Source organism: Pleurodeles waltl, chromosome 6, assembly GCF_031143425.1.
Source record: "Pleurodeles waltl isolate 20211129_DDA chromosome 6, aPleWal1.hap1.20221129, whole genome shotgun sequence".
NCBI lineage: Eukaryota > Metazoa > Chordata > Amphibia > Caudata > Salamandridae > Pleurodeles > Pleurodeles waltl.
This window is the reverse complement of record NC_090445.1, coordinates 1401815338-1401841565: the sequence shown is the minus strand read 5'-3', so window position 1 is coordinate 1401841565 and position 26228 is coordinate 1401815338. Positions and strand designations below refer to the sequence as shown.

At 48.9% G+C, this 26228-nt stretch overlaps 1 protein-coding gene across 2 annotated transcripts in view; it reads right to left on the bottom strand.

Moving 5' to 3' along the window:
• Positions 1-26228, bottom strand: part of VPS13D (vacuolar protein sorting 13 homolog D) — a 2230750-nt gene that overhangs the window by 1359141 nt on the left and 845381 nt on the right. For both annotated transcript variants that reach the window (XM_069240741.1, XM_069240742.1), the window contains one exon: positions 10059-10214. In XM_069240741.1, the coding sequence (XP_069096842.1) occupies positions 10059-10214 (156 nt within the window). The remainder of the gene's footprint in view (positions 1-10058; positions 10215-26228) is intronic.

Below are 26228 nucleotides of genomic sequence, written 5' to 3'. Positions count from 1 at the left end.
ACTTGGGCCCGGTTGTTCCTTATCTTCTTGAGAACTCTGGGGGGGGAAGGGTATGGGCAAAAAGCTGCACAGGAGGCCTGAACTCCATTCAAGACAAAAAGCATCTCCGAGCCATAGCAGCTTTGGAAAGTCCAAAGTGCAAAACTGTGGTGGAAACCTTTTCCTGCCGCTGCAACAGAGGATCCTCCCAAAGAGGCAGCTTGATCAGAGAACTAATTGCCATGCTCAACAGCTCAGGATACCATATTCTTTGAGCCCCGTCTGGGTCACAAGGATTACTTGGGCCCGGTCATTCTTGATCTTCTTGAGAACTCTAAGCAGTACTGGTATTGTTGGAAAGGCGTACAGGAGGCCTGAGCTCAACTCAAGACGAAAAGGGTCTCAGAATGAGAGCCACCTCGGAAACTCCAGTGAACAGAAGTGCTGGTATTGCATGTTCTCTTCAGAGGTGAACAGATCTAACCAATGCTCTACCCATTGCTGAAAGAGCGCTTGCTCCACCTCCGAATGGAGATGCCATTCATGATCCGCTAGGCATCGACAGCTGTGTTCACCCACTATGGTGTTCAGAGAACCTGCCAGATGTTAAAACACTAAGGTTATGCCCTGCTGTCCCAGTCATGTCCAGAGACTCAGGGTCTCTTGACAGTATTCACAACCCCACCCCACCCTGCTTGTTGCAGTACCACATGATAGTCGTGTTGTCCATGAACACCTGCACTAACTTCTCATTGAAAAAGGGCAGAAATGCTTTCAATGCTAGCCGGATCACACAGCACTCCAGAAAGTTGATGTGGAGTCCTCAGATCTTCACCTCTCCCAAATGGCCACCCGATCTCAGGAGTGACACATCTGTCACCACTGTCAGATCTGGTTAGAGAAGGGAGAGGAGTCTGCCTTTGGCACAATTGCGGTTCATCAGCCACCACTGCAGGTCTTTAGCAGTTCCCTCTGAGATCTGGGCCATGTCAGAGAGATTCCCCTCATGCTGCGCCCCTGGACCTTCAGGTTCAACTGCAGAGCCTGCATATTCTGGCATGATTCACAGGCAGGATGCAAGAGGTTATGAGGCCCAGCAGCCTCCGAGTCATTCTCACTGAAATCCAGGACACAGGCTGAAACATAGGTAACAAAGCCCTAATATCCCGGAGTCGCTGCTCAGGAGGATAAGCCCGAAACTGCACTGTGTCCAGAACTGCTCTGATGAAAGGGAGCAACTCAGAAGGTGTTAGGTGTAAATTTGGCACATTTATAGTAAATCCCAGGGAATGCAGGAGTTCTGCCATAGTATGAAGATGGGAGACGACACACTGGGGCAAGCCTGCCATCAACAGCCAGTTGTCGAGGTAGGGGAAGACAAACCCCTGACCTGCACAGATGAGCTGCAACTACTGCCATCATCTCAGTAAACACCTGAGGGGCGCTGATAAGGCCAAAAGGGAGCACAGTAAACTGAAAGTGCTTGTGGCCTACCTTGAACTGGAGATAACACCTGTGGCAGGCAAGATGGGGATGTGGAAAAACGCATCTTGCAAATCCAACACTATCAGCTAGTCTCTTTAGTCCAGGACAGATAAGTCCTGAGCTAAAGTGAGCATTATGAATGTCTCCTTTTTGAGGAAGAGATTGGCAGGTCAAAGGAATAGAATAAGCCAAAGACCCTTGTTCTTTTTGGGAATCAAAAAGTAGCAGGAATAGCTGTGGGAAAGTCACTCTTTTCGGCATGGTTACCCCCACTTTTTGCATGTTTATCAGTATTTTTAGACTGTTTTCACTGCAATCCTGCTAACCAGGACCCCAGTGATTGTGCTCTCTCCTCTAAATTTGGTTGCTTTGGTACCCTTTACACCTCACAATTGGCATACTGTTGTACCCCTGTAAGTCCCTAGTATATGGTCCCTAGGTACCCAGGGCATTGGTACCTCAGGGGTCCCCCAGGGGCTGCAGCATGTATTGTGCCACCCATGGGAGCCCATGCAAACTGGGTCCGCAGGCCTTCCATTGCAGCCTGCGTGAAATGGGGCAGGCACCCTTTCACTTCTGGTCACTGCACCAGTCACTGTAAGTCACCCCTATAGTAGACCTTCCTAGCCTAGAGAGCAGGGTGCAAGTTCCTGTGTGTGAGGTGCCCCTATCAACTCCAGTTCCAATGCACTGGATGTCATAAGTGATGGGAAGGCATTTTACCTGTGTGCTGGCCCCAGGTCATTCCCTGTGGTCCAGCTACATAATGGTAACTCCGAACCAAGGCATATTTGGTATCAAACATGTCAGAATCATATCCCAATAATAATGCCAGTATTGGTGGCATGATTCTCTGCGCTCTGGGGGCTCCTTAGAGGACGCCCCTCCCTCCCAGTATTGCTCATATCAGTCTTTCAGTGTTTGCGGGCAGCCCGCGCTGCTGCAGCCCCTCAAAGGTTTCTGCCCTTTTGCTGCTTGACCAACTTAAGCAGGGGGAAGGTAGAACAAAGAACTTCCTGTGGAAGAGGGAGGCAACACCCTCTCCATTGGAAATAGATATTACATGGATGGGGAGGGGTAGCTTCCCCACACCACCGGTCTGCTTTGAAGGGCACATTTGGTGCCCTTCTTGCATAATCCGGTTTGCACCAGTCCATGGACTCCCCGGGCCTTGCTCTGGTACGAAAGCATATAAAAGAAAGGGGAGTGACCCCTCCCCTGTCCATTACCACCCCAGGGGTGGTGCCAAGAGCTCCACCAGGTGCCCACTTGATTCTGCCATCTTGAAAACAAGATATGCAGAGGTCCCTAGCAGCATCTGGTTGGTCAGGGCAGGTGACTGACGTCAGTGATCCCCTCTGCTAGGTGGTCACCCTGCAGAGTGACCAAGTCCCCTGATAGGGCTATTTAGAGACTCTCTTGCGGGTAGGTCCCCAAATTTGGCATGCAAGACTCCACCAGGACTCCTCTGCAACAACCTCTTCTGCTTCAGGCCCCGGAACCACTGCAGAACTCTTCAAGAACCCAACAAGCCTGCAACGTCCGAGACGACCTTGCTTTGCTAACACTGTTTCTCCGGCTCCTTTCAGCAATTACAACATTTCTACAGCTGTGCATCCTCTGGGGTTGGCCAGGCTTCAGCTGCACCAAAGAAGCAAGAAGGAATCTCCCTTAGAGTGAAGGAGTCACTCCCCTGCATCTGCAGGCACCTAAGGCAACGACGACTGGCTTCTGGGATCTTCTGCCATCCGGCTCCAGGAAGAATCTCCAACACAGGTGGTGGGTCTGAGTGGTTCCCTTGATCCTCCTACCAGCGGTCCAACCTGGGAGGCGGTGAGCCCATGCCTCGCAGGACAGTACTCCTGTGCGCCACGGTTCATGCAACAACCAAGGCTTGTTGGCTTCTGCTCCGAGATATCTTCAGCCTCTGAGTAGCCTCACCCCCCAGCACTTCATCCCTGCAAGGCCAGTGTCTCCTCTGCTGCTCCAGCAACATGGGACTCCTCTCCAGGTGTGCTGATTGGGCCTCACTGCAACTTCATGTGCCTGCTGCCAGTGGGTAGCCTGTGGGGCTGCGACTGCTTATACTGGCTCTCCCGACTGCTGAGGGTCATCCCGGACTCCCATTCAAGGGTCAAGTCCCCTGGACCTTTCTTGTTCTCTTCTTCCCTGCAAATCTTCTTTTGCTCCAATTTGCATTCGACAAGGTATGCTGGTGGCCCTCCTGACCATCTGCAACCGGCGTGGGACATCATCTGCAAGACTCCAAGGACCTCTCTGCAGCTCCTGGGCTCCATAGCTGATCTTCTTCCCCGGTCTCCCCAGATCTTCATCCACAGAAGGGTGGGAAGTGGCTCTTGCCCAGTCTGGACACTCCTGACTGGGCAAGACTCTCTCTCCTTTTTTTCAGGTCCTCTTCTTCCAGATTCCACCGCTGGGTTCTACCGGACTGGTCCTGGTCTTGCAATTTTCCCCTTTTCAAGTCCCCTTGTTAGTCTGTAGGAAGACCAGGTACTTACCTCTGCCCCCCTGGTCGCTGGGGGTCACCTAGGTACACACCGCTTGGGGTCTTGTGCTCTCCCAGAACCTCTCTAACTACTCCACATTGTTGGATGGGGACTTCACTTCGCATACCACTATTTTAGTTATTGGTTTGCGCCCCCCAATAGGGCCCTATTTTTCACAAATTTTTGCCAATGATTGTTGTAGGAAGGTGGCTCTGTATATACTATATCAAAATGAAATATACTGTGCCCAGAGTCCAGGGGTTCCACAGAGGCTTAACAGAGGCTAAACCAGATAATACCAATGGTCTCTTTTGTGGTAGTGTGGTCAAGCAGTTAGACTTATTAGAGGGTAGTGCCAAGCATTTGTTGTACACACACAGGCAATAAAATGAAGCTCACATTCAATGACTAACTCCAGGCCAAAGGATTTAATAAAGCAAAAATATATTTTGTTACTTTATTTCTAGAACCACAAGATTCAAGTTGCAGGTAAGTACAACTGCAAATAAGTATCCAACATATGTATCAATACCACTTTGTTTCAAATTGGCAAGTTATACGGTTTTGGAATAAATAGCAATAATCTGTTTTAAAAGTTGACAGTGCAATTTTCAGAAACCGTTCTCGGGGGAATAAAGGTTAGCACAGTTTCGAGGTAAGTACAAAACTTACAGTTCCAGTCTACAGGAGTTAGGATGTCCACAGGTTGGGGTTCAAGTTAACCCCAAACCACCACCAGCAACACAGGGCCTGCCGGGTGCGGAGGTCAAAGCTGAGGTCGATTTAAAATGGGCTCCTATGGGGACGGGGGTCACTCCGAATCAGGCCTGCTTGCAGGTAAGTATCCGCGACTTTGGAGGGCAGACCTGGGGGGTTTAGTGGAGCACCAGGCTGGACAAGGAGGAAGGCCGTCTGCTGGACGTTGCTGCACCGAAGGTCAGATTTCCCAAGGCCAGGGGCCCGCAGGTGGAGGGGGACCTTTTGGCGCTGGGAATCTTCCTCCAGTTCGGTCACGGTCGGGGGTCCTCTAGATTTAGGCTGCAGGCGTCGTCATGTTGGACAGGAGGGGTCAACCCATAGGGGCACATGCTCACAGTCGCCTGGCGACCAGCTCTAGTCGGTTGGGCAACCTGGACACGGGCTGTGGGCGTCGGGTGCAGAGTGGACAGGACTCACAGATACGGGGAGGTTTTGGAGTCCTTGAATGGAGTTTCTTCTTGGACATGGCCACTGTCCAGGGGAGTTCTTGGTTCTCTGGGGTGCATGCAGTCCTCTTGAGGCTTTTCAGAGGTTGCTGGTCCTGCAGATGTGTCACCTTCTTTTAGCAGTGCTTTAGAAGCTGGAGACAAGGCGGTAGGGCTGGGGACAAGTCAGTTCGCATCTTCAGTCGTCCCTGCTGGGGTCAGCTTAGCAGTCCTTCCCCTTTCTTCTTGTGAGGTCGCCAGGAATCTGGTGAGCTGGGTTCAGGAAGGCCCTCAAAACCTGGATTTATGGGCGTTAGAGGAGTCAGTGGGCAGTAGCCAAAGGCTACTGTGTCCCTGAGGGTGGCTACATCCTTACTGTGTCCACTCTCTTTGGGGAGGGGGACACAGACTTAAACCTATTTGTCCCTGTCCTCCAAACCAAGATGGAGGATTTTGCAAGGGGGGTGGGGGTCACCTCCACTCTGGACACCTTAGGGGTGGTCCCAGCTGAGGTAGTCACTCCTCCTTGTTTTCCCTAATTTCCCCTCCGGACTTGCCGCCACAAGTGGGGCTTTGTCTGGGGGGTCGGGCATCTCCACTAGTTAGAGTGGCCTGGGGCACTGTAACAAGAGGCCTGAGCATTTGAGGCTCACCGCGAGGAGTTACAGTTCCTACAGGTGGGAGGTGTGAAGCATCTCCACCCAGTGCAGACTTTGTTTCTGGCCATAGAGAGCACAAAGGTTCTCACCCGATGTGGTCAGAAACTCGTCGGTAAGTGGCAGGCTGGTACAGACTGTTCAATCCTGCATTAGCAATTTGGCTAACATCCAAGGGGTATCTCTAAAATGCCCTCTGGGTGCATTTTTCAATAAATCCAAAACTGGCGTCAGTGTGGGTTTATTGTGCTGAGAAGTTAGATATCAAACTTCCCAGTATTCAGTGAAGCCATTATGGAGTTGTGGAGTTCGTAGTGACAAACTCCCAAGCCCATATACTCAATATGGCCACAATGCACCTTCAATGTTTGAGAATGGACTTAGGCATTCTAGGGGCATATTATTCATGCAGCTATACCCTCACCTGTGGTATAGTGCACCCTGCCTTAGGGCTGTAAGGCCTGCTAGAGGGGTGACTTACCTATGCCACAGGCAGTTGTTCGTAGGCATGGCTCCTTGAGAGGGGTGCCAAGTCGACTTTTACTTTTTCTTCCCACCAGCACACACAAGCTGCAAGGGCAGTGTGCATGTGCTTGGTCAGGGGTCCTTAAGGTGGCACAATACATGCTTCAGTGCTCAGGGGCCCTCCCTGGTCACAGAGCCTTTGGTATCACTGATAAGTTTTACAAGGGACGTAGCTGTGAGCCATGGGTGTACCATTTGTAAGGATAATGGTACAGCTTAGAGAAAGAACACCAGTGCTGGTGCCTGGTTAGCAGGATCCCAGATCAGGTCAGCATCAATTTTAGGGAAAAAGTGGGGGAGTAACCATGTCAAAAGGGGCACTTTCATACACTTGTTATTCCTATATGCTAATACCTAATAATGGTCATGTATATATAGTGTGTACTTACCTCCAGTTGGGGGCACTGCCTATAATTTAGCTAGTTCTGTGTTGCTATAGTAAAGTACCTCTATTTTTGCAACACTGTGTGGTTCCTTTCAGACGTGATAAGTTACTGTGTGACTACTGTGGTATTGCAAGTGCTTTACAATCCCTCCTAGATAAGTCTTCGCTGCTTGCTACAGCTACCACTAGAGAGCCCTTGCTTCCTAGGGACTGTCTCCATTCATTAATAGGGGAAGCCTGGACCTGGTATAAGGTGCAAACACCTTAGGTGTCCACCACACACCAGGCCAGCTTCTTACAATAGCAACAACTGCCTACTTCTGATATTGGCACCCTTTCTATGGCTCCCTTGGCTAAGAGAGCTGTATCTTCCTTATGGAGCAACGATCAATGATCCTCCGTCAGCCTGTCTTGTGTTAGAGGTATTGGGGAGGGAAAAATTGAAAAGGGTGGGAGTAGCCCCTCTGAATGGTCTGCAAGACTCATTTGTCCAATGAGTGGACTGCTAGTGGAGAAGATGATGTTGGATTCTCCCTCCAACTGGGCACCTATGGTCTTGCAGACCCAAACTAAGAGGGCTTAAGGGCTGCAGCTGAATGGGGGTTGGTGGCAGATGACTTCTGGCCACCAGACCCATGGGGTCGGAATGCACAGCAACCACGGTGGCATGCCTCTTCCATAGCCACAAAAGGCAGACTGGGGGCAAGGTGACACTGAAAGTCCTAAGGACTTGACCGTAGCCCACAAGTCCTTAGAGCATTCCAGCACCACCTTTTTTCCAAAGAGACAGGTCTCATCGAAGGGCATGTTCATGAAGTTGACCTGGACATTACCCAAAAAGTCAGATGTTCTCAACCTGGCATGGCCCCTCAAGGTCAAGGCCACTGTCAAGGAAACCGCTCTGCCCAGCGAGTCAGTAGTGTCTAAACCACAATTAGTGGTGAATTTTGCTGCATCTCTCACGTCTTTCACTGCTTGGGAGAGGATGACCAGGGCTTCCTCTGGGACCTGTGGCAGCACTTGCAGAATCGTATCCCACAAGGTATGGGAATAACGCCAAACAGGCATGCGGTGTTCACCGACCGTAATGCTAGGTTAGGGGGAGAAAACATTTTCTAGCTTAAGCTATCCAGCCTCTTGGATTCCTTGTCCAGGGGAACATCAGGGAACGAGCCTTGAAAAGTTGAGGCGTGGACTACCAAGCTCTCAGTGGTGGGGTGTTGGGTGAGGAAATTAGATCACTTGGGACAGGGCGATGGTAGCGGGCAATTGTCCTGTTCACAGGAGACCCTGTGCTGGGCTTGAACAAAGTTCTCAGCAGAACATCAGTCAGTGGTTCATTAAAGGGTAATAGGGGTTCAGACGAGGAAGACCCAGGCTGAAGCACTCCCATCAAGAGGTTAGTCTTGACTGCCAGAAATGGAAGTTCGAGATCAAAGACTTCCACTGCCCTCTGCAACACCACTGACTAAGATGCACCCTCCTCAATAGCCACGGTGGATGGAGAACAAGCCAGTATCTGGTAAGGTGTCCAGTCTACTGGCAACTCCTTGTTCCTCATACCAGTCCAATGAAGTCGGATCTCTAACTGGTAATCTAAAGGGTCCAGTGGCCCCTCCCACTCCTTCCGCATGGCTGGCTGCTCCAGGAAGTGCTCAGGCAACGACCTAGGACCAATGGGTCCTGCTGGCACAAGAATCTGTGTTGAGCAACGCTGTTCTGATTTGAGTCGTGGGGGTGAAAATGGAGATGGAGCCGCTGGTGGGTGCCGGCAGTGACAGGAATAACGGCGTCAGGATTGCACTGCAGAAGGTCACGTTGGTATGACCAGCGCTGATCCATATCTAAGAACGGATCTGTGACACCCCATCAGAGCCGGAGCGAGAGCCGTCGGCGTGGAACCTGATGGGGCCTCCTCCGACCCTGATGAGCCCAAAGGCACTCTGGAGGGATCAGCCCACTCGAAAACGCAGCGCATGGCCTTGTAAAAGGCCTTTATTTGAGCTGAAGTCGCTCCTGGAAATAAGGGGGGGGGGGGGTCGGGGGTGGATAGAGTTGGAAAAGGCAACGGCTCCACAGAACCGTGCCTGGAACGTCAATGTTCCTCACTAATCATGTCTGCTGAGGGACAAGGTGAAGTCAAAGAAGGCTTTGACTTCTTTTTCTTCTTTTGCCTCTTTCCCGAGTGTCCCGAGGACCTTGAGTGCAAGGAATAGGACTTGGGGCTCCTGGAGCGGTCACGCAACCTTCTTCTCGATCGGAACTGAGACCTCCTAGGAGTTGGGCTAAATGGGGTCGACTGCAGCACTGCAAGCAGCTTTACAGACCGCTCCCTCAGAGATTTCGGAGCTAAAGCCTGCCAGTGCGAGCACAACTTCGAGTCATGATCGCGCTCAAGACCCCATAAGCACAGCAAGTGTGGGTCCGTTACCAACAGGTCAGGATGACAGGCGCCGCACAGCTTGAAACCTACATTCCTAGAAGACATCCTTCAACACACTTTGAAAAAAAGCCGACAAAAAGTAAAAAAAAAAAGAACTGTCAAAAAGGGACAGAGGGGTAGGTCTTCTCCGGATCAGCGTTAACTGGCGCAGAAAGAAAATAAATGATGTCCGCGCACCTGGGTGGCGCCTATATAGGTGACTGCAACGTTACTACTAGCGCCAACAACGCTGCACGGAACCGAATGAGGCCACCTAACGGCGTGCCATGGTACTGCTCACGCAAAAGTTTCTGGATCTAGTCTGATGCTTGGGAAATTCAAAGGTAAGGAATCTGGGGCTAGAAGTCTCTTTCAGATATATATTTAAACCCTGTAGCTTTGGGAAGTGTCATTTTGCTTTGCATTCTGGATTTTAACTCATTCTCTTGAAAAAAGAATCTTGTAAAAATGAGGGATAGCCTGGGATCCATGTCTAGTGGAGAGGAAAGAAAGGAATTGACGTCAACATGCCTGGTTGGCACTTATATGCAGCTCCACATTTCACTTCTAGGCGGAACGCAGTTGTCGCTGAGCCACACAATGCCACCATTCGGCACAAACAGGTATTGCTTGAAAGTTTCCCCATCAAGTCTGATGCATGAGGATTATTCAAAAGGTGAGGAATCTGTGGTTAGAAGTATCTGTCAGAACTAAACGTAAACATAATTTGTGATTCAAAAATGTTCCCTCCTTCCTAAAAAGTATATAAACAGGTTTACATAAACACATGACCACACAAACATTAACTAAAGATCCGGGGAAAAAATCAACAGATACTATGAAACGATCAAGATTTGCTGAGGGACAATATAACAAATGAAAGTTACTCACAACTAAAGTGCAATTCATTATTACCTCAAGTAAAGGAGGGAAATCTTCACTGTTAAATGCATCCATGAGCCCAGAACTGCTTTTGTATGAAGAATTCCCTACAAGATCCACTTGAACATGCACTGGATCAATGATAGACAGAGCTGTTTCTTGTTCATTTCCCAGCCGACATGAAAACACCTGAATAAGAAGAAATAAAATTAACTATTCTTAAACTGCGCCATTAAGTATAAACCACAGAAAAGAACGAATATGCAAAAATGAAGGTGAGCTAGCCAGCTCACAGTATGATAAGAGAATAACCATCCCTCCTGGAGAAAATGAAGAATTCACAAAAGATAAGACTATAAACAGAATTTTTGAAAAAAAGAATTGGAAAGGAGAAATTAGAAATATGGGGAAGCACTAGCTTTGTGCTAGTGCACCTTACAATGTATTATTATTTATCCTAAATAGTAATTCAGTGATATCGATGGAAATATGACATAGAAGAAAGCACATTCTACACTGTGAAGATCCACCAGATAAACACCACATGTAAACTGCCAAATCTAGAATATTACACATTAATCATGAAAGAGATTGGTACCATTTCAGAGAGTGCTGATGTTTTTGGGTGATTATTTTGCACCTCTCATCATAACATCCTTTATGGTCATCAACAGCCATTTTCACTAAGTTTACAATGCAAACTAGAAGAAACAGGTCAGAAATAGGTTAACTGAATCAAAGAAACACAGGTGAGGTGGGCGATCTATAGTGGTAATTTGGGAATCAAATCTAACATGGTAGACACAATTACTTTTCGCCTTTATACTACTTCTTACAGAGCAAGGATTGAAAAGGCCAATAGGTCTCAACTCTGAGACCTACTGACTTTGCCAATGGTTTTTTAGCAATGCTGTAAAGCATTCTTGATGCTGTGCAGCACTGCTATAGAGGGAACCAAAAACAATCTATGTCACAGCCATGCCATTTCGTAGGTGCAAATACCACCCATTTGTATGCATACAAGAGTAGTGCGAAAGCATTATTTAAAAAAAAAAAAAATAAATTAACCAAAAAGGGGGGTGGGGATGGCACTAGAAGCAATACAGAGGGTAGTGGAGGCAACGCAAAAGGCGAGGGAGAAGTACATGTAGAGGTGCAAGAGACAGCAACATGCAGGGCAGGGGAGGGAGAAGCACATGGGCAAGAGAGGGTAAATTGGAGTGGGAGGAGGAACACACAGGGGAGAAGGTAAAGGTGTGGAGCAAACAAGGGCAAGTGCAACACTGAGAGGGCTGAGGTAGAAGCAAATGGATGAGAGGGAGAAGCACAAAAAGCAGTGAAGGGTGGAAGAGACTACATAAGGGAGACAGCTGTAAAACACTTGCACTCTCATGGAGTGCTTAAGCAAAAATAGTGCCTGAACAGTAAGCAGTGGAATAGCACAAGTAATGATACTATGCTCAAGGGGAGATACAACACAAGATGAGAATTCAAAGCCTACACAATCTAAACAACAAAATGCAAGTAAATGAAACTGACAACTAATCGTGAGCAATCGGCCGGTTATAAGCCCACTGTAAGCTCACGCACAGTCTTTTCACAAATAGACAGGGTCCACTGTTCGGGAGACAAGACGTAAAAATGCGATGCACTGAAAAGACAAATTGTAGATATGCACCTTAAGAACAGGATGTACATAAATGATGTAAATGGAAGCAACACAAATAAAACATTAATTAAGTCCAGCCCCTAAACCAAGGAAATGCGCAAAGCAGAAGTACCATACGAACTTTGAATGTGGTCAGCTGTAAACACCAATCCGAACTACACATTGCAAATGACCAAGCTTGACTTCTGTACTGCCATTCAGGAGGATCCCTTCTTGCAAAAAAATGTTTGACAAAATAGCTACAAATAAACAAGTAACTTACTTTCAATAATGTTGTAAGGAAATGCCTCTCTTTGTATGGTCACCCCCAAGTTTTTCGACTAATGTTACTGTTTTTTCAAATTTGAGAGTGCAAAGAGGCCTGCTAACCAGACCTCAGTGCCATGAACTGGAAAAGGATAACTTACCTGTAAGCCCCTGGTATATGGTACCCTGTTTCCCTGGGATATAAGTTCGAGGTGCACCCCAGGGCTTGAACCACTGATTGTGCCACTCTGGAGGTTCTCCAAGTAACACAATGCCCCGACTGCCATGCAGACTTGCAGAGCAGTCATGCACTACTAGCCCGACTTTGCCAATTAAAGCAATGGTAAAGCCATTACTTACCCTGTACATCTGTGTAAGTCACCCCCCTGGCGGGCCAAAGGCAGGGTGCAACATATGACACAGAAAGGACACGTAGTTTACATGTCCTGACAGTAAACAAGCGAAAACACAGTTTTACTGTGGAAAAACTTAGTTTCCCAAGTGCCAAGTACAGGATCCAGACTGATCCCTCAGCTGTGCTAACTCTGGAATGGTGTCACCAAAGTGGGCAAGTATCAAACAAATTGTTACATTAAGCCTATATGGCTAAATCAGCACAATGGGGGAACCTGATGTAGCAGGGTAGATGTCTCAACAGGGCAAGTAGTACATCCCTCAAAATGTTACTGAACATCCTTCTGCCAAGCCCACTGTCATCTGGAACGACCCTGTGGCAAGAAAGTGGAGGACTGACAACACCTGTACTGTGGAAGTGACGGCATTGGGATGATGGGTGGCAGTTAATAGATCAGGCTCCAGCTGGGTCACCAACACCATGATCGTCTGACGGTTCAGGCAACACGTCTGAATGACGTGTCGCTCCTCCAGTGTGGCAAGGTCGACTAGGGGCTGGTACACCGGAGCATGTCTCATCCTCAACATAGCACCATTTCTGAAAATAGGAGGAGGAAAAGTCAGAAAATGGTGCATTGACTGTGTGGAGAAAGTAAAGCTGTGTATAAGTAGCAATTTTCACCAATGACACAACTATAATTCAGCCCCTATTCACAACATACATGTAAAATGGCAGCCGCCTCTCCTGCATGCACAGGACAGATGGAAGTGACCTAATCCCGCCGGCGTTAGACATCATGGCGGTAGGCGGTCACACCTGCTATGCAACTCCTCACTGGATAACATGGTTGTCTAAGGGAGACTGGAGCCAATGGTTATCGCCGCCAACGGTGATGGTGATGTCCGCGGGGGACGTGACTGCCATTTCATGTGGCAATTCTCACTTGACTACTGACACTCCTGCACACAAGACTGCGTGTGCTGCTGTGTTCTGACTCTGTTAGCCGAGATGCCACGTCCTGCAGGTGATGGGGCCCCAGCCTTCTCCCAGGAGGAATTAGAGAGGCTTGTGGTGGGGGTCCTACCCCTGTATGAACAGCTGTATGGTGCACCAGACCAGCAGGTAAGTCTATTGTCACTGTCCTGTCTGATAGCGATGTGTATGTGGATGTAAGGCATTGGACGTGGCAGAAAGAGTGCATGCATTGAGATGGGTGAGGAGCCTGACTGTCATTGGTGTGTAGACATGTGTGTGTTGCCATGCAATGTGTGAGATGTGTGCTCTCCACTGATGTCCCTGTGTCACCACTCTACATGACTTTGTCCTTCTGTCTGTGTCACCCATGCAGGTCAGCACCCATCAGAAGAAGGGGATTTGGCGAGCCATAGCCAAGCATGTGCGGACCCTGGGGGTCCATGCCCGGCGGAGCACCTACTGCAGAAAGAGGTGGGAGGACCTGAGATGCTGGGCCCGGAAGACCGCAGAGGCCCAGCTGGGGATGTTCTTCCAAGAAGTGAGGGGTGCCGTTTAGACCCTGACCCCTCTAATGACCCGCATTCTGGTAGAGGCCTACCCCGAGTTGGATGGGCACTTAAAGGTAGCATAGCAGCCACAAGGGGTTAAGTACACCCACTCACCTCCTTAATGTGTTGGTTGTGTGCTAGCGGGAAGCTGTAGCTTAGGTACTAAGTAGATGCCTGTCCACTATTGGTCTCAGTCACCCTGCCAGGGCATGTATCACAGTTGTGTGCCCATTCCATTCAGCTATTGACTTATGAGGGCAAGTACATCCTATGTGTAATGTGTGTGGCCACCTACAAACATGTTCTGGTAGCCAGCTCCTGCCAACATCATCAGTTCACCTGAGGTGTCAGGGCATTGTCATCTATGTTTTCCCTAAACTGTGCCGGGGAGATGAGTGAGTCCTCATTCTGCTGCCCTGTACTTTATGTGTAGTCAGGCACAGTGGGGCAAGATGTCAGTGTTGTAGATGTCACTGGCTTAGTGGCCATGCTACGTACCCATGCAGGATTCAATTGATACAGGTGTACAGGTTTTGTTTCCCTAAACGGCCATGTGGAGTTGGCAAGTACTGGACATGTGTGACTAGTGTGAGTCACATCAAGTACATCTGTACAATTCTAGCACCATCAGCAGTACAAATCAGCATTGCTGTAGTTTGGCCCATGGTGTCCCTTTGTTGTAGCATGTATAGGTGAGGGCATGGCATGGCAGCAGGTGATGATGCTGTATCACTGTGTGACTGCTGTGCTGGCATTGACCCATTGCACCCTGTCTCTCTCTTCCACCCTCCTTCCCTCTCTCTCCTCCTCTGTCTTTGTGTGCATCAGCATCATCTGGCGAAGGAGAAGGGGCACTGGCAAGTGGGGAAGCTGCAGCCCACGGGACCTAAGAGACTGACTCCAGCAAAGCCGAGGGGACCTGTGAGGCAGAGGGTGAGGGGAGTGCCACGGGGGAGACAGGATCGACCACACATCATCAGATTCCTCCTTCGATGGCAGCTCCCTGGAAGTGGCGGACCCATCTGGGACCACTCCAGCAACATTCTTGTCGGTCACCCCCCTTTCCTGCACCTCCCTCCCTGTAGCTCCCCACCTAGTTGCCCATGCCCGCTCACCCAGAAGGGTGGGCATCTCCTTCGCTGCAGGCACCTCTACCCCCACCCCAGTCAGCCCTGCTGACCTCAATGAGGAGGATATTGACCTCCTGAGGTCCATCTCTGTGGGACAGTCAACCATCTGGAATTCCATCCAGGGACTGGCATTGCAGATTGAGCAGTTTAATGCGTTCCTGGAAGGCATTCACAGTGCCGGGGGTGGCCTGCAGAGATCGTTTCAGGCTCTGGCCTCCTCATTGGTGGCAGCCGTGTGTTGCGTGTGTACTATTATCTTTCCCTCCAGTGTGTGCTAGGTGGGTGTACTTATGGTTGGTATCTTCGTCGCTGGTCCTGGAGTTCAATAGCTAGCAGGAGGATTGGGAAGACTTGCAATTCGTGTGCCATGGTGCCTGCGGACATGCCTGTGTTCCTGATGGTGAGTGTTGCCTTTTGGGTGAATCGTTTCTGCCAGGCTTATCGTGGCGGTGCGAACGCCCCAGAAATCCTGGCGGTGTGCAGCCTCATAATAGGGCAGGGTAACAAATTACCAGAGGTAAGCATGAGAAATCCCACAGACACCTGGGTGCAGAGTTATTATCGATACAGATGTCCCATAGGCTAACACGGACCATCGCAGTTGGAATTTTCAGGATTCAGGACCCTTCCCAGAGGAGACCAATTGGCACAAGGAAGGGTGGATAGTGCCCCCACTCATGAATATCCAAGGAAGTGGGTACCTACACCAGGGAGCTGAGGTGCGTAGGGGTGAAGTGACGCTGGAAACCTTTGTTGGAGTCAACAAGAGCCTTGCTTGTCCAGATGCTGCCCAGACCCACCGACTAGGTCGGATGCACCAAAAGGTGGATTTCAGATGAGGAGAACCTAAAAAAGAAGGCAACAGATTCCATGCCATTTGGAGATTTCCAGGCCGCACAGGTAGGCAATCATCCCCTACTAGAGGTGAAGTTCCTGCAGGTCAGTGAAGGAAGAATTCCAGCTTCGGAGTCCAGGGGATGCAGGAAGCTACTTGGAGTCATCCTTGAGCTGTCCCACGTCAGTCGCCGGATTGCAGGAGGGTTAGTGGCCAGCAGGACCACCAACAAGCATTAGCAAACGCAAGAGAAGATTGCATGGTTTTGGGGACCGGCAAGGTCAAAGAAACTCAACCCTTGGAGGGAGGTCAGGGCTGGCCCTCAGCACGCAGGAGCAATCGTTGGAGCCCCCACAAGTGACCCACTTGAGCAGGCACAGGAAGTCGCAGGGAGTCCTCATCAGCAGAACAAAGCAGGGGTCCCATGCTGCAGTAGTTGAAGCGCTCTGGAGGCTTCTTGGAGCTTGAAGTCTTCCTGGAGGAAGGGTCAACAACCCTTGGTAAGAGCAACAGCTGCTGTACACAGGGGTTCCGTTCAAGTGGCTGCAGTAAGAGCCCCCGTCTCCCAAGTTGGTCAGAAGACAAGTTGGACCCAGGAAGAACTACCACCTGTGTTGCAGAGCCTTTCGATGTCTGTGGGACAGTAGGATCCACCAGTTGGTCGTTGTCATCTTAAGGTGCCTACACATGCAGGGGAGTGACTCCTTCACTCCAACAGAGATTTCTTCGTGCTTCTTGATGCAAACAGAGTCCTGGTGAACATGAAGGACGCACAACCATGGATGTTGCAGAAATCGTGCAGGCATCGGGAGAAACAATGTTTCACTCCTCCCTCCTACAGGAAATCCTTTGTTCTGGCTTCCCCTGCTTGAGTTAGGCTCAGCAGCAAGACGGCACAACAGTGTCTGGGGTCTTCAGCAGCGTGGGCTGGCAGACAGACCCTAAAAGGCTGTACACGCAGATCTGGGGGATCCTTTAAGGAACCTTCAGAGTAGATGGTAGTTTAGTGTAGTTGCATGATTCCAACATGTGTGATACCAAAAATGCCTAGATTCAGTGAAGCCATTATGTAGTTGGACTAATCGTGTTGGCCAGTGTCCACTACACATACCTTAAAATGGTTTCCCTGCACTTATAAAGCCCAGGGAATGGAGTCTGGGGTTTGTAGGGGCACCTCTCCTCATGCAGGAGTTCCCTCCCTTGGGCTGAAGGGCCTACCGTAGGGGTGACTTACATTGTCCAAGTGCAGTGACCGCGATATAAGGCAAGCCTTATATTTAAAGTGAAAGGTGCATGCACCATTTCACGCTGGAGGCAATGGCAGGCCTACAGACACAGTTTGCATTGGTGGCACAATTCATGCTGCAGCCCATGGGAGACCCCTGGTGTACCAATGCCCGGGGTACCCAAGTACCATATACTAGGGACTTACATGGGTGCACCAGTATGCCAACTGTAGGGTGTAAAAGTTACAATGTAACCAAATTTAGAGGAGAGAGCACAGACACTGAGGTCCTGCTTAGCACGATCCCAGTGTACTACATTCTTAATACAGTGACACCAGCTAGAAAGAAGCTACGTTCCCACACAAGACAAGGAAAGGGGAGAAGACCCAGCCTAACGCCCATTGCTAAGTGACAGAAATGTCTGGTAATAGCGACCCTCCCATTGAAGCCCATCCACTGGGAGTAAAGTGGAAGCAGGATAGGCATTACACGGCCTAACTGCATCTTCAGACAGACACTGAAAAGGAGGTCTTCCCCCATGCCAGCCCCAAAAGACAGATGCAGCCGCTCCTCCACCTCACCCCTTTGCACATGAACAGGTCTTGGTTATTGTTTTTTTCCATCAGGCACACGGTCCAAAAGCAGTGGTTTCAAAGGATCTCAGCTTTCCCCTGACTCTATACCTGTGAAAGAAGTCTGCCACTTGTTCAAGCCTGATTTGGTTCTCTGCGCGTCCAAGGCGATGACAGGAGCCCCTGCTTCAGGCGGTAGAGCCAGAGCAGTGCTGGGAGAGGAAATGGCCATATCAGATTCATCCAGCTTACCTAGGTAGGACTCCAGATCACTTGGCTCAGAAACTCTTTGGTCTTGCCACCCACTGTCACTAGCATGTGCTTGGGGTCCAACAGGCCAGTGCTGAGACTCCAGTGTCACAGTAGGGGTCTAATCACCAGGAATTTCTTCCATTTGATGTGGATACCAATGAAAAATGTGTAGAGAGAGACATGAGGTTACTCTCGTACAACAGTGGGCCTTTGGCACTTCTTGTTGATTTCAGCACAGCGCTAGTGTTGATGACATATGGCACAAGCAACGACCTGGTGGAAAGATACCGGTTGGTTAACAAGATGGGCCTGTATGCGATGAGCTCTCTGGCATTCCAGAGGCTCGATAAGATGGCAACCTAGGAGCCTCTGGAGATTATGACATAGGAGCACTATGTCCCCCTTCTCAGCACCATCTGAGAAGCTGTATATGCAAAGAATGTTACCCCTTGTGTGATCCTCTAGGTCAATGACCTTGTGCATCAGAAACTAAACATCCCTGCTCATTCAGGTAAAACATCCTATAAGAACTCCACATCATCCAATCTCCAATTTACTGAATTCAGTCTAGACTGAAAGGTGGAGACTTCCTGTCTCGTAGAGTTCACTGCTGCTGTAAGATCTGCATCTTAGAGTCCAAAAACAACAGCTTAATGCAAATACCTGTGATTTCCTTAAAAAATAACTCTATCTTGGAATCCGGAAGTTTGGTGGTGGTCATCATCTGACCTGGTGTGGGGCTTTTAACTGCTTCGGAGAACAGCAGTTAGGAAACCACAGGTTTATGTGGCATCAGTGGGTGACTATGAAAGGCTTCTCACCCTTGCAGAGGAGGGACAGTGATACAGATTTGTTCACTTAGTGGGCCTCTTGCCCTTCCAAGCAATAAACACTAGGAGGGAGGGCTTGTCGAGTATAAGGACAGGTAGCATCCTCAGATCCTCTTAACTCACTTAGTGGCCAATGGGAGAAGGTTGTCCTAGAAGGTGTGATTGAGAACACCTGGCACCCACTTTAGTGCAGTGCTAAGGTCAATAGGTTCTGCTACCCTATGTCACTGATGACCGCATTCGTTCAGTCTTGAGTGCCTCGTAGCATCCAGGATCAGAAATGTGGGTAGCAACCTCCAGCAATTTGCCCCAAAGTGGCCAGGAACACTGAAGCCAGAAGAATTCTGTGAGTGACTTTGGTGCACAGGATTTGCATGCTGTATGTCATAGGGCAACAGAAGAGCATCTTAGCTCTGTGTCATGGGGTGTGGGAGTAACAAGCCTTAGGTCGCAGCAAACTGCTATACAGGCGGTCTTCCGTGAACAATGCCTGAGACTATGGCAGCACGATAAGGCATTATCATGTACTATATTACGTCCCACCGTCTGCAGGCAACCAGAAAACCTACCAAGAACTAGAGTATGGAAGACGCCATCCAGGTATATCACCCATGCAGTGGATGAGTTGTATTCCTCAAGCCAGACAGGGCCCTCCTGAACAGCCTGCATCAATAGCACACAAGTGGGTGCAGGTGAGGTGGTTCAAGATGTCTACTGAGCTCTAGGTCGCGAGAATAGAAGGAGTAGTGCTGATCAACACCCAGGACAAGTACTCCTCCCATTATCCTACGTTGCAATCCCGAGCCTCTGTGCTAAGTCTTAAAGATGTGGCATCAGCTGTAGCAGAGGGATTAGGGAGAGAAGGGACTTTGTTTACAAGTAACATTCTCACTGAACAGGAGGGAGGCGAATCTCCGCTGGACCGGACGTCCCATTTAATGGGGTGGGCCCAGCAGTCGCACCACTGTATTGAGATGCCATGAGCTCCGCTGAAACCTTGTTGGCCCAAAAGCATACACTATGTCCAGGTGGAGTTCTGCAGATGGTGTACTCCTACCACAAGAAACCTCCCATGCTGATGGGCTCAGAGTATGGGCCTCTAAAAGGGACTGCAGGAAGGTAAAGTGCAGGAGGCAGGAAGGGAAGCCCAGGCCAGGATGGCATCCATCAGCTAGGGCTTTGGAACGATTGCTTGAAACAACTCCTTGACATGAGCTGCATGGCTTCCCTCTGCAACTTGACTGCCAGGGTGTGTCTGCCACTGAAATACAGGAAATAGCAAGCCTCAGTTGGTGACTACGGTGCAGGGGCTGGTAGTGCTGGATTATAGCTTCAACAGTGAGCAGCCATCACACTCGGCTCGTACGTCTGTCCACTCCCAAGATGATTTCTAATAATTTACATAAAAGGGTGAATAAAAGTTGACACTTAGGCAGTGCAAATGACTTACTATTGCTGTCATTACCTTAGTGATTATCCTCAGAATGGAAGAAAATCTAAATGTTTATGTTGCAAATCAGTAGAGCTTCTTACCAGTGACGAATTTCAGACACTGCCTGTGGCTATGGGCAGTGAGTATGCATCAGGTAAGTTTAGTAAAACCTTTTAACATTGAAGCTGCAGAGAATGCATGAGATGGGAGATAGAAACATTGTATTTATCCTGCTTGATGAACTTGTTGAATGAGAACAAATATAGAACTGTGTGCAACCCTACTTCGTTCTTTGGAACTAAACAATAAAAAGAATAGCAGCCCAACCTTAGTAAGACTGTGAAACACTGTAGATACTGTCCCTCTCCAAGTTCCTTTATCATAATAATGGTTAGACGAGCATGACAGTGCTGTCCTATTGGAGTGTCTGCTTTAGCATCTGAATCCAGGTAGTAATGCCTAGTAAAGCTATGTGCAGGTTTCCATGTAGCGGCTTTACACATTTCAGAAAAAGGTACATTTTGTAATAGGGTTGCAGTAGCAGCTGTCTCCCTTGTAGAGTGTAATCTAGATCTAGCAGGTAAAGACTTTTTGACCAGCTGGTATGAGAGTTTAATAAGGAAACAATCCATCTTGAAATAGATTGCTTATATGAGACTTAACCTGTTTTCACCGGACCATAATTAAACAGGTGATCCGATTTCCTGATACTCTTGGTTTTGTCCACGTAGAAGTCTAACACTCTCTCAATGTCCAGAGAATGCAGTGACTGTTCAGCTGGAGTTGCGGGGCTAGGAAAGACGGTAGGTAGAGATATTCTGATTGATGTGAAACTCTGAGACTACCTTTGGGAGAAAACTGTGATGAGTATGGTACCTCCGAGCACAGGGTTTGAATTTTACTTACCCTACATGCTGAAGTGATGGCCACCAAAAAAGCCACTTTCCAGGTGAGATGCTGCAAAGAGGCTTTATGTATTATTTCAAATGGAAGGCCCATCAATTTGGAAAGGACTGGGATCAGTGTTTGACTAAGGGGGGGGGGGTCCTGATAAAATGGAACCACCAACATTAGATTGTTCCGTTCAGACCATCATGGGAGAGACTGGTGTGAAACTTGTGATATTGTCAGCTTGTCCTCCCAGCAGTTGGAGAACTGATTCCATTGGAATTCCAAGCATGGCTGCAACAGCCTTATGTGCAACCTTGCCTTTTGGACTCTAAAGATAAAATAAGCCATTGACCCCAGTAGAGATGCTATATGTCTAGCAGATAGTTTATGAACCTGCAGAGAAGACTGCAACATTTCAGAGTGATGGATGACAGTCTCTCCTCTAAAGGATACACTCTTGCAGACTAGCATCCAGTGTGGCCCCCAGAGAGTGCAGTTTTTTGATAAACTGTAGATTTTTGGTAATTGATCTGAAGACCCAGACTTGTGAGTGCCTTAACACACATGTGAAAATACTCCTTTGTCTATGATGGGGAGGAGCTCTTTATCATCCAGTTGTCCAGGTAAGGATTCACAAAGATTTTCTGTGGCCATACATTTTGAAAATGTTCTTGATACTGATTTGACATCAAATGGTAGTACTTTGTACTAATAGTGCCAGGATCTCACCTTGCAGCATAGCAATGTCCAACGTTTTGGGAAACTGGGATACTGAAATATGCATTTTGAAGGTCTATCGCACACATACACTCCTACTGATCCAACTGTGGGTAGATCTGGCGCAGAGCTAGCATTCAGAACTTCTCTAGGTGTATGTACTTGTTGAGTATTCTGAGGTCAAAGATGGGTGTGGACTTTTGCTTTGGTCATTTATTTTTTACTAGAAAGTAATCGGAATAAATTCTTGATTCGCTTCGATGATACAAGACTTCCTCTATGGCCTACTTTTGCAATAAGGTGTTGACTTCTGACTGCAAGAGGTCTAACTGATACTGGGAGTAGCCATTCTGTACAATATTTACGACCCATCTGTCTTTTGTAATTGACTGCCACTCTTACCAGTGATTGACAATACTTCCGCAAAGGGAGTGTGAAACAGGGAAGGGGGGAGTAAAAACTCACTGTTTTGCAGTAGGTTTCCCTGCATTTGAAGGTTGCTGTGTCAGCTGGGCACTTTTTCCTCTGGATGGTCTACAAAGGTGGAAGTGTGACCTTGGTGATGCTGCCGGTGAGGGGTTTGAACCCTATGTTAAAAATACCTTCTGTCATGGGGCCTTTATAGTCTGTGGAATTCTTTCGTCTTTTCAAGAACCGCCTTTTAGTGTCACCAGCTCCATCATCATTATGGATATTTCCTCATCCACATGGGTACCAAAAAGGGTGTTACCCAAAAATGGCAGGAACATTATTCGATGTTGAGCCTCAGGCTTCAACCCCATAAGGTGCAGCCAGGATGATCTACTTGCACAGATGTTGTGTGCAGAGCCATGCACTTCTAAATCTGATGGCTACATTGCTGCGCTGATGATCTGATTGGAATTCAGGCTGCCTTCATTTGGTATCTACTGTAAATCCTGCCTATCATCTGTAGGCAGTTTTTCAGTGAACCTGACCAACAAATACCAGAGCTGAGAAACTAGCCACCTTCATATAAGATGCAGATGTTCCATACATCTTTTCCCCCAAGGTGTAGGAAAGTGCATTCTTTCTAGCATAGTTATCCCCACTTTTTGCCTGATGTCAGTGTATTTATACTGTAGTTAACTGGGGCTAATCAGGACCCCAGTGACTGTGGTCTCTCCCCTAAATTTGGTTGCTGGTAACCTTTCTCCACCCACAAATGACATACTGGTGCACCCACGTAAGTCCCTAGTATTTGGTACTTAGGTACCCAGGACATTGGGTCCCATGGGCTGCAGCATGTAATGTGCCACACATGAGAACCCATGCGAACTGTGTCTGCAGGCCTGACACTGCAGCCTGAGTGAAATGGTGCATGCACCCTTTCACCACCAACCCTGATCACACCACTTAGACACTGAGTCACCTCTCTGGTAGACCGTTCAGTTCAAGGGTATGGTGAATGTCCCGAAGTGTGAGAGCACCTCTGCATGAGCAGCACGCACCTACAGACCCTAGGCTCCATTCCCTGGGCTTTGTAAGCGAGGGGAAGCCACCTTAAGGTATGTAGTGGACACTGGTTAACATGAGTGGTCCAACTACATAATGGCTTCTCCAAATCTAGGCATATTGGGAATCAACCATGTTGGAATCACGCAACTTCACTGATTCAAGTACTCTGGAAGTTTCTTAGAAGATCCCCCTGTTCTGCATGTGCAGCCATACGGGGTCTAGCTGCCTGCCCATGCTGCTGCTGACCCCAGACACTGGTCTGCCCTCCTACTGGTGACCCTGGCTCAAGCCGGAAAAGGCAGAACAAAGGATTCCCTGCAAGGGGGAGGTGTGATCACCTCCCTCTGTATATTAGGTGTCTAAGGGCTGGGTTGGCCTCTGAGCACGACCAGACTGCTTTAAAGGGCGTATTTGGTGCCCTCTTATTATAATCCGTTTTGCACAAGTTCAGGAACCCCTGGATCCCACTCTTGCACGAAACTGCAAAAAGGACAGGGAAGTGACCACCGCCTCTGTCCAGCTCCTCCTCTAGGGAGGTGCACAGAGCTTTGTCAGGTGGCCACTTGATTTTGCACTCTTGGAAACAAGATGGGCAGAGACCCCTGGGAGCATCTGACTCGTGCGGATATGTAGACGACGTCCCTGACCCCCTCTGATGGGTGGGTGACTTCTGAGAGTGACAAACCCTCTTTTAGGGTTACTTAACGGCTTTCCTGAGGGTGGGTCCTCAGATTCGGCTAGGAAGGCTCTCCAAGGAACACTCTGCAAGTCATCTTCTGTTCCTGGCCTCTGGAAACACTGCTGGTCTGCTTTGAAACCGAAAAATTCTGCTTCTGGTGGGAAGGCTCCCACTGCAACATTGTTTCTCTGGATCCTGCAAGAATTCTGCAACATCCAGGTTCTGCATCCTCCAGGGTTACAAGGACTCTGTTTGCACCTGGAAACACGATGGAATCTCCCTAGGAGTGAAGGAGCCACTACCCAGCATCCGCAGACACCTCAAGACAACGATGACCTGCTGGTGGGGTCTGCTGTTCCACGGACATCAAACGGCTCTGCTTCACAGGAAGTGACTCTGTGGCATGCTCTGGGTCCTTGTAGGAAAGTGCCCCTTCTGGCATGGTTACCCCCCACTTTCTGCCTGATATTGATGCTGACTTGACTGAGAGCATGCTGGGATCCTGCTAACCAGGTACCACCACCAGTGTTCTTTCCCTGAACTGTACCATTATTCTCACATTTGGCACACCCCTGGCACACAGCTAAGTCTCTTGTAAAAGGTATCAGTGGTACTAAAGGCTATGTGACGAGGAAGGGTCCCTAAGCGCTGCAGCATGTATTGTGCCACTCTAAGGGACCCCTCACCAAGCACATGTACACTTCCATTTTAGACTGCGTGCTGGTTGGAAGAAAAAGGTAAAGTCCACCTGGCATTCCTCTCAGGGTGCCATGCCCACCAATCAGTGCCTGTAGCACAGGTACATCACAGCTCTAGCAGGTCTTACATCCCTAAGGCAGGGTGCACTACACCACAGGTGAGGTCATAGCTGCATGAGCAATATTCCCCTACTGTGTCCAAGTCCATTCTTAGACATTGTAAGTGCAGTGTGGCCATATTAAGTAATGGGTTGGGAGGCTCTCACCACAAACTCCACAGCTCCATGATGGCTTCACTGAAGGCTGGGACATTTGGTATCAAACTTCTCAGAACAATAAACCCACACTGAAGCCAGTGCTGGACTTATTGTACAATGCACCCAGAGAACATCTTTGAGATACCCCCTGTATTTTAACCAACCCTTTAGTGTGAGGTGGACCAGTCTGTGCCAGCCTGGCACTAAAAAACAAGTTTATGACCACATGGGGTGAGAGTCTTTGTGCTCTCTGGAGCCAGAACAAAGCCTCCTCTGGGTGAAGGTTGTAGGAAGCTGGCCTGGTGTGTGGTGGACACCTATAGTGTTATCACCCTATACCAGGTCCAGGTATCCTCTATTACTGAAGTGCAGGCAGTGTCTAGGAAGGCTCTCTAGAGGTAGCTGTGGATCACCAGACAAGACTTATCTAGGGGACATGCAAAGCTTATGCAATACCACTATGGCCACACAGCACTATCACACGTGAAGGAACCACACAGTGTTACAAAAATAAAGGTACTTTATTAGGGTAACACAAATGTTAGAATACTAATAGGCAATTCCCCAACTGAAGGTAAGTAAACACACTATTATATACACATTAGTAATCTGTAAAGAGCATAAAAAACAATAAGCATTGGCAAAAGTAATAAAAAATAGTGAGGCCCACAGGGGAGGGCCAAACCATAAACTAAGAAAGTGGAATGCGAGATACAGTCCCCCCACTCAAGGATGTGGAATCGTTAGAGGGGAGCTGAAGGAACTATGAAACCCAAGAGGAGAGTACCAGAGTGACCCCCCAGCGACCAGGAGAGCAGAGGTAAGGACCTGGTTTTTCAAAAAACCAAACTAAGGACTTAAGAAAAGGATTATGCAATACTCAAACAACGCTGAAAGGACCAAAAAGTGGATTCCGGCAAAAGAGGACCTGCAAAGGAAGGGGACCAAGTCCAGTTTGTGATGGTGTTGGGTCGTGGCAGGAGCCTGGTACCCACCCTTCTGCAGATGCAGGACCAGGTCGACCGGGGTCAAAGAAGACCAGCTGCGCAGCCCAGGAGATGAAGAGAAGTCCCTGAAGTGATGCAGATGGTGTCCCATGTCAGTTGTCGGGTTGCAGTGGGTCAGTGGTGCCAAAAGACCACCAACAAATCTTGGCAAATGCAGAAGGAAAAGAAGTGTTGCACAGCTGAAGAGGACCAGCAAGGCCCAGGGGACTCAACCCTTGGAGGGGAGTCTGAGGTGACCCTCAGCAGTTGGAAGAGTCACCAGAAGAGGAGGCAGCCCCCACAGGCAACCCACTGGCAGCAGGTACAGCAGTTACAGTGAGGCCCACAGAGTACACCTGAAAAGCAGCAGAGAGGAGACTGTGCATGGCAGGAAGAAGTGCTGGGGTCCGGGGCTGAATGAAGCCTGAT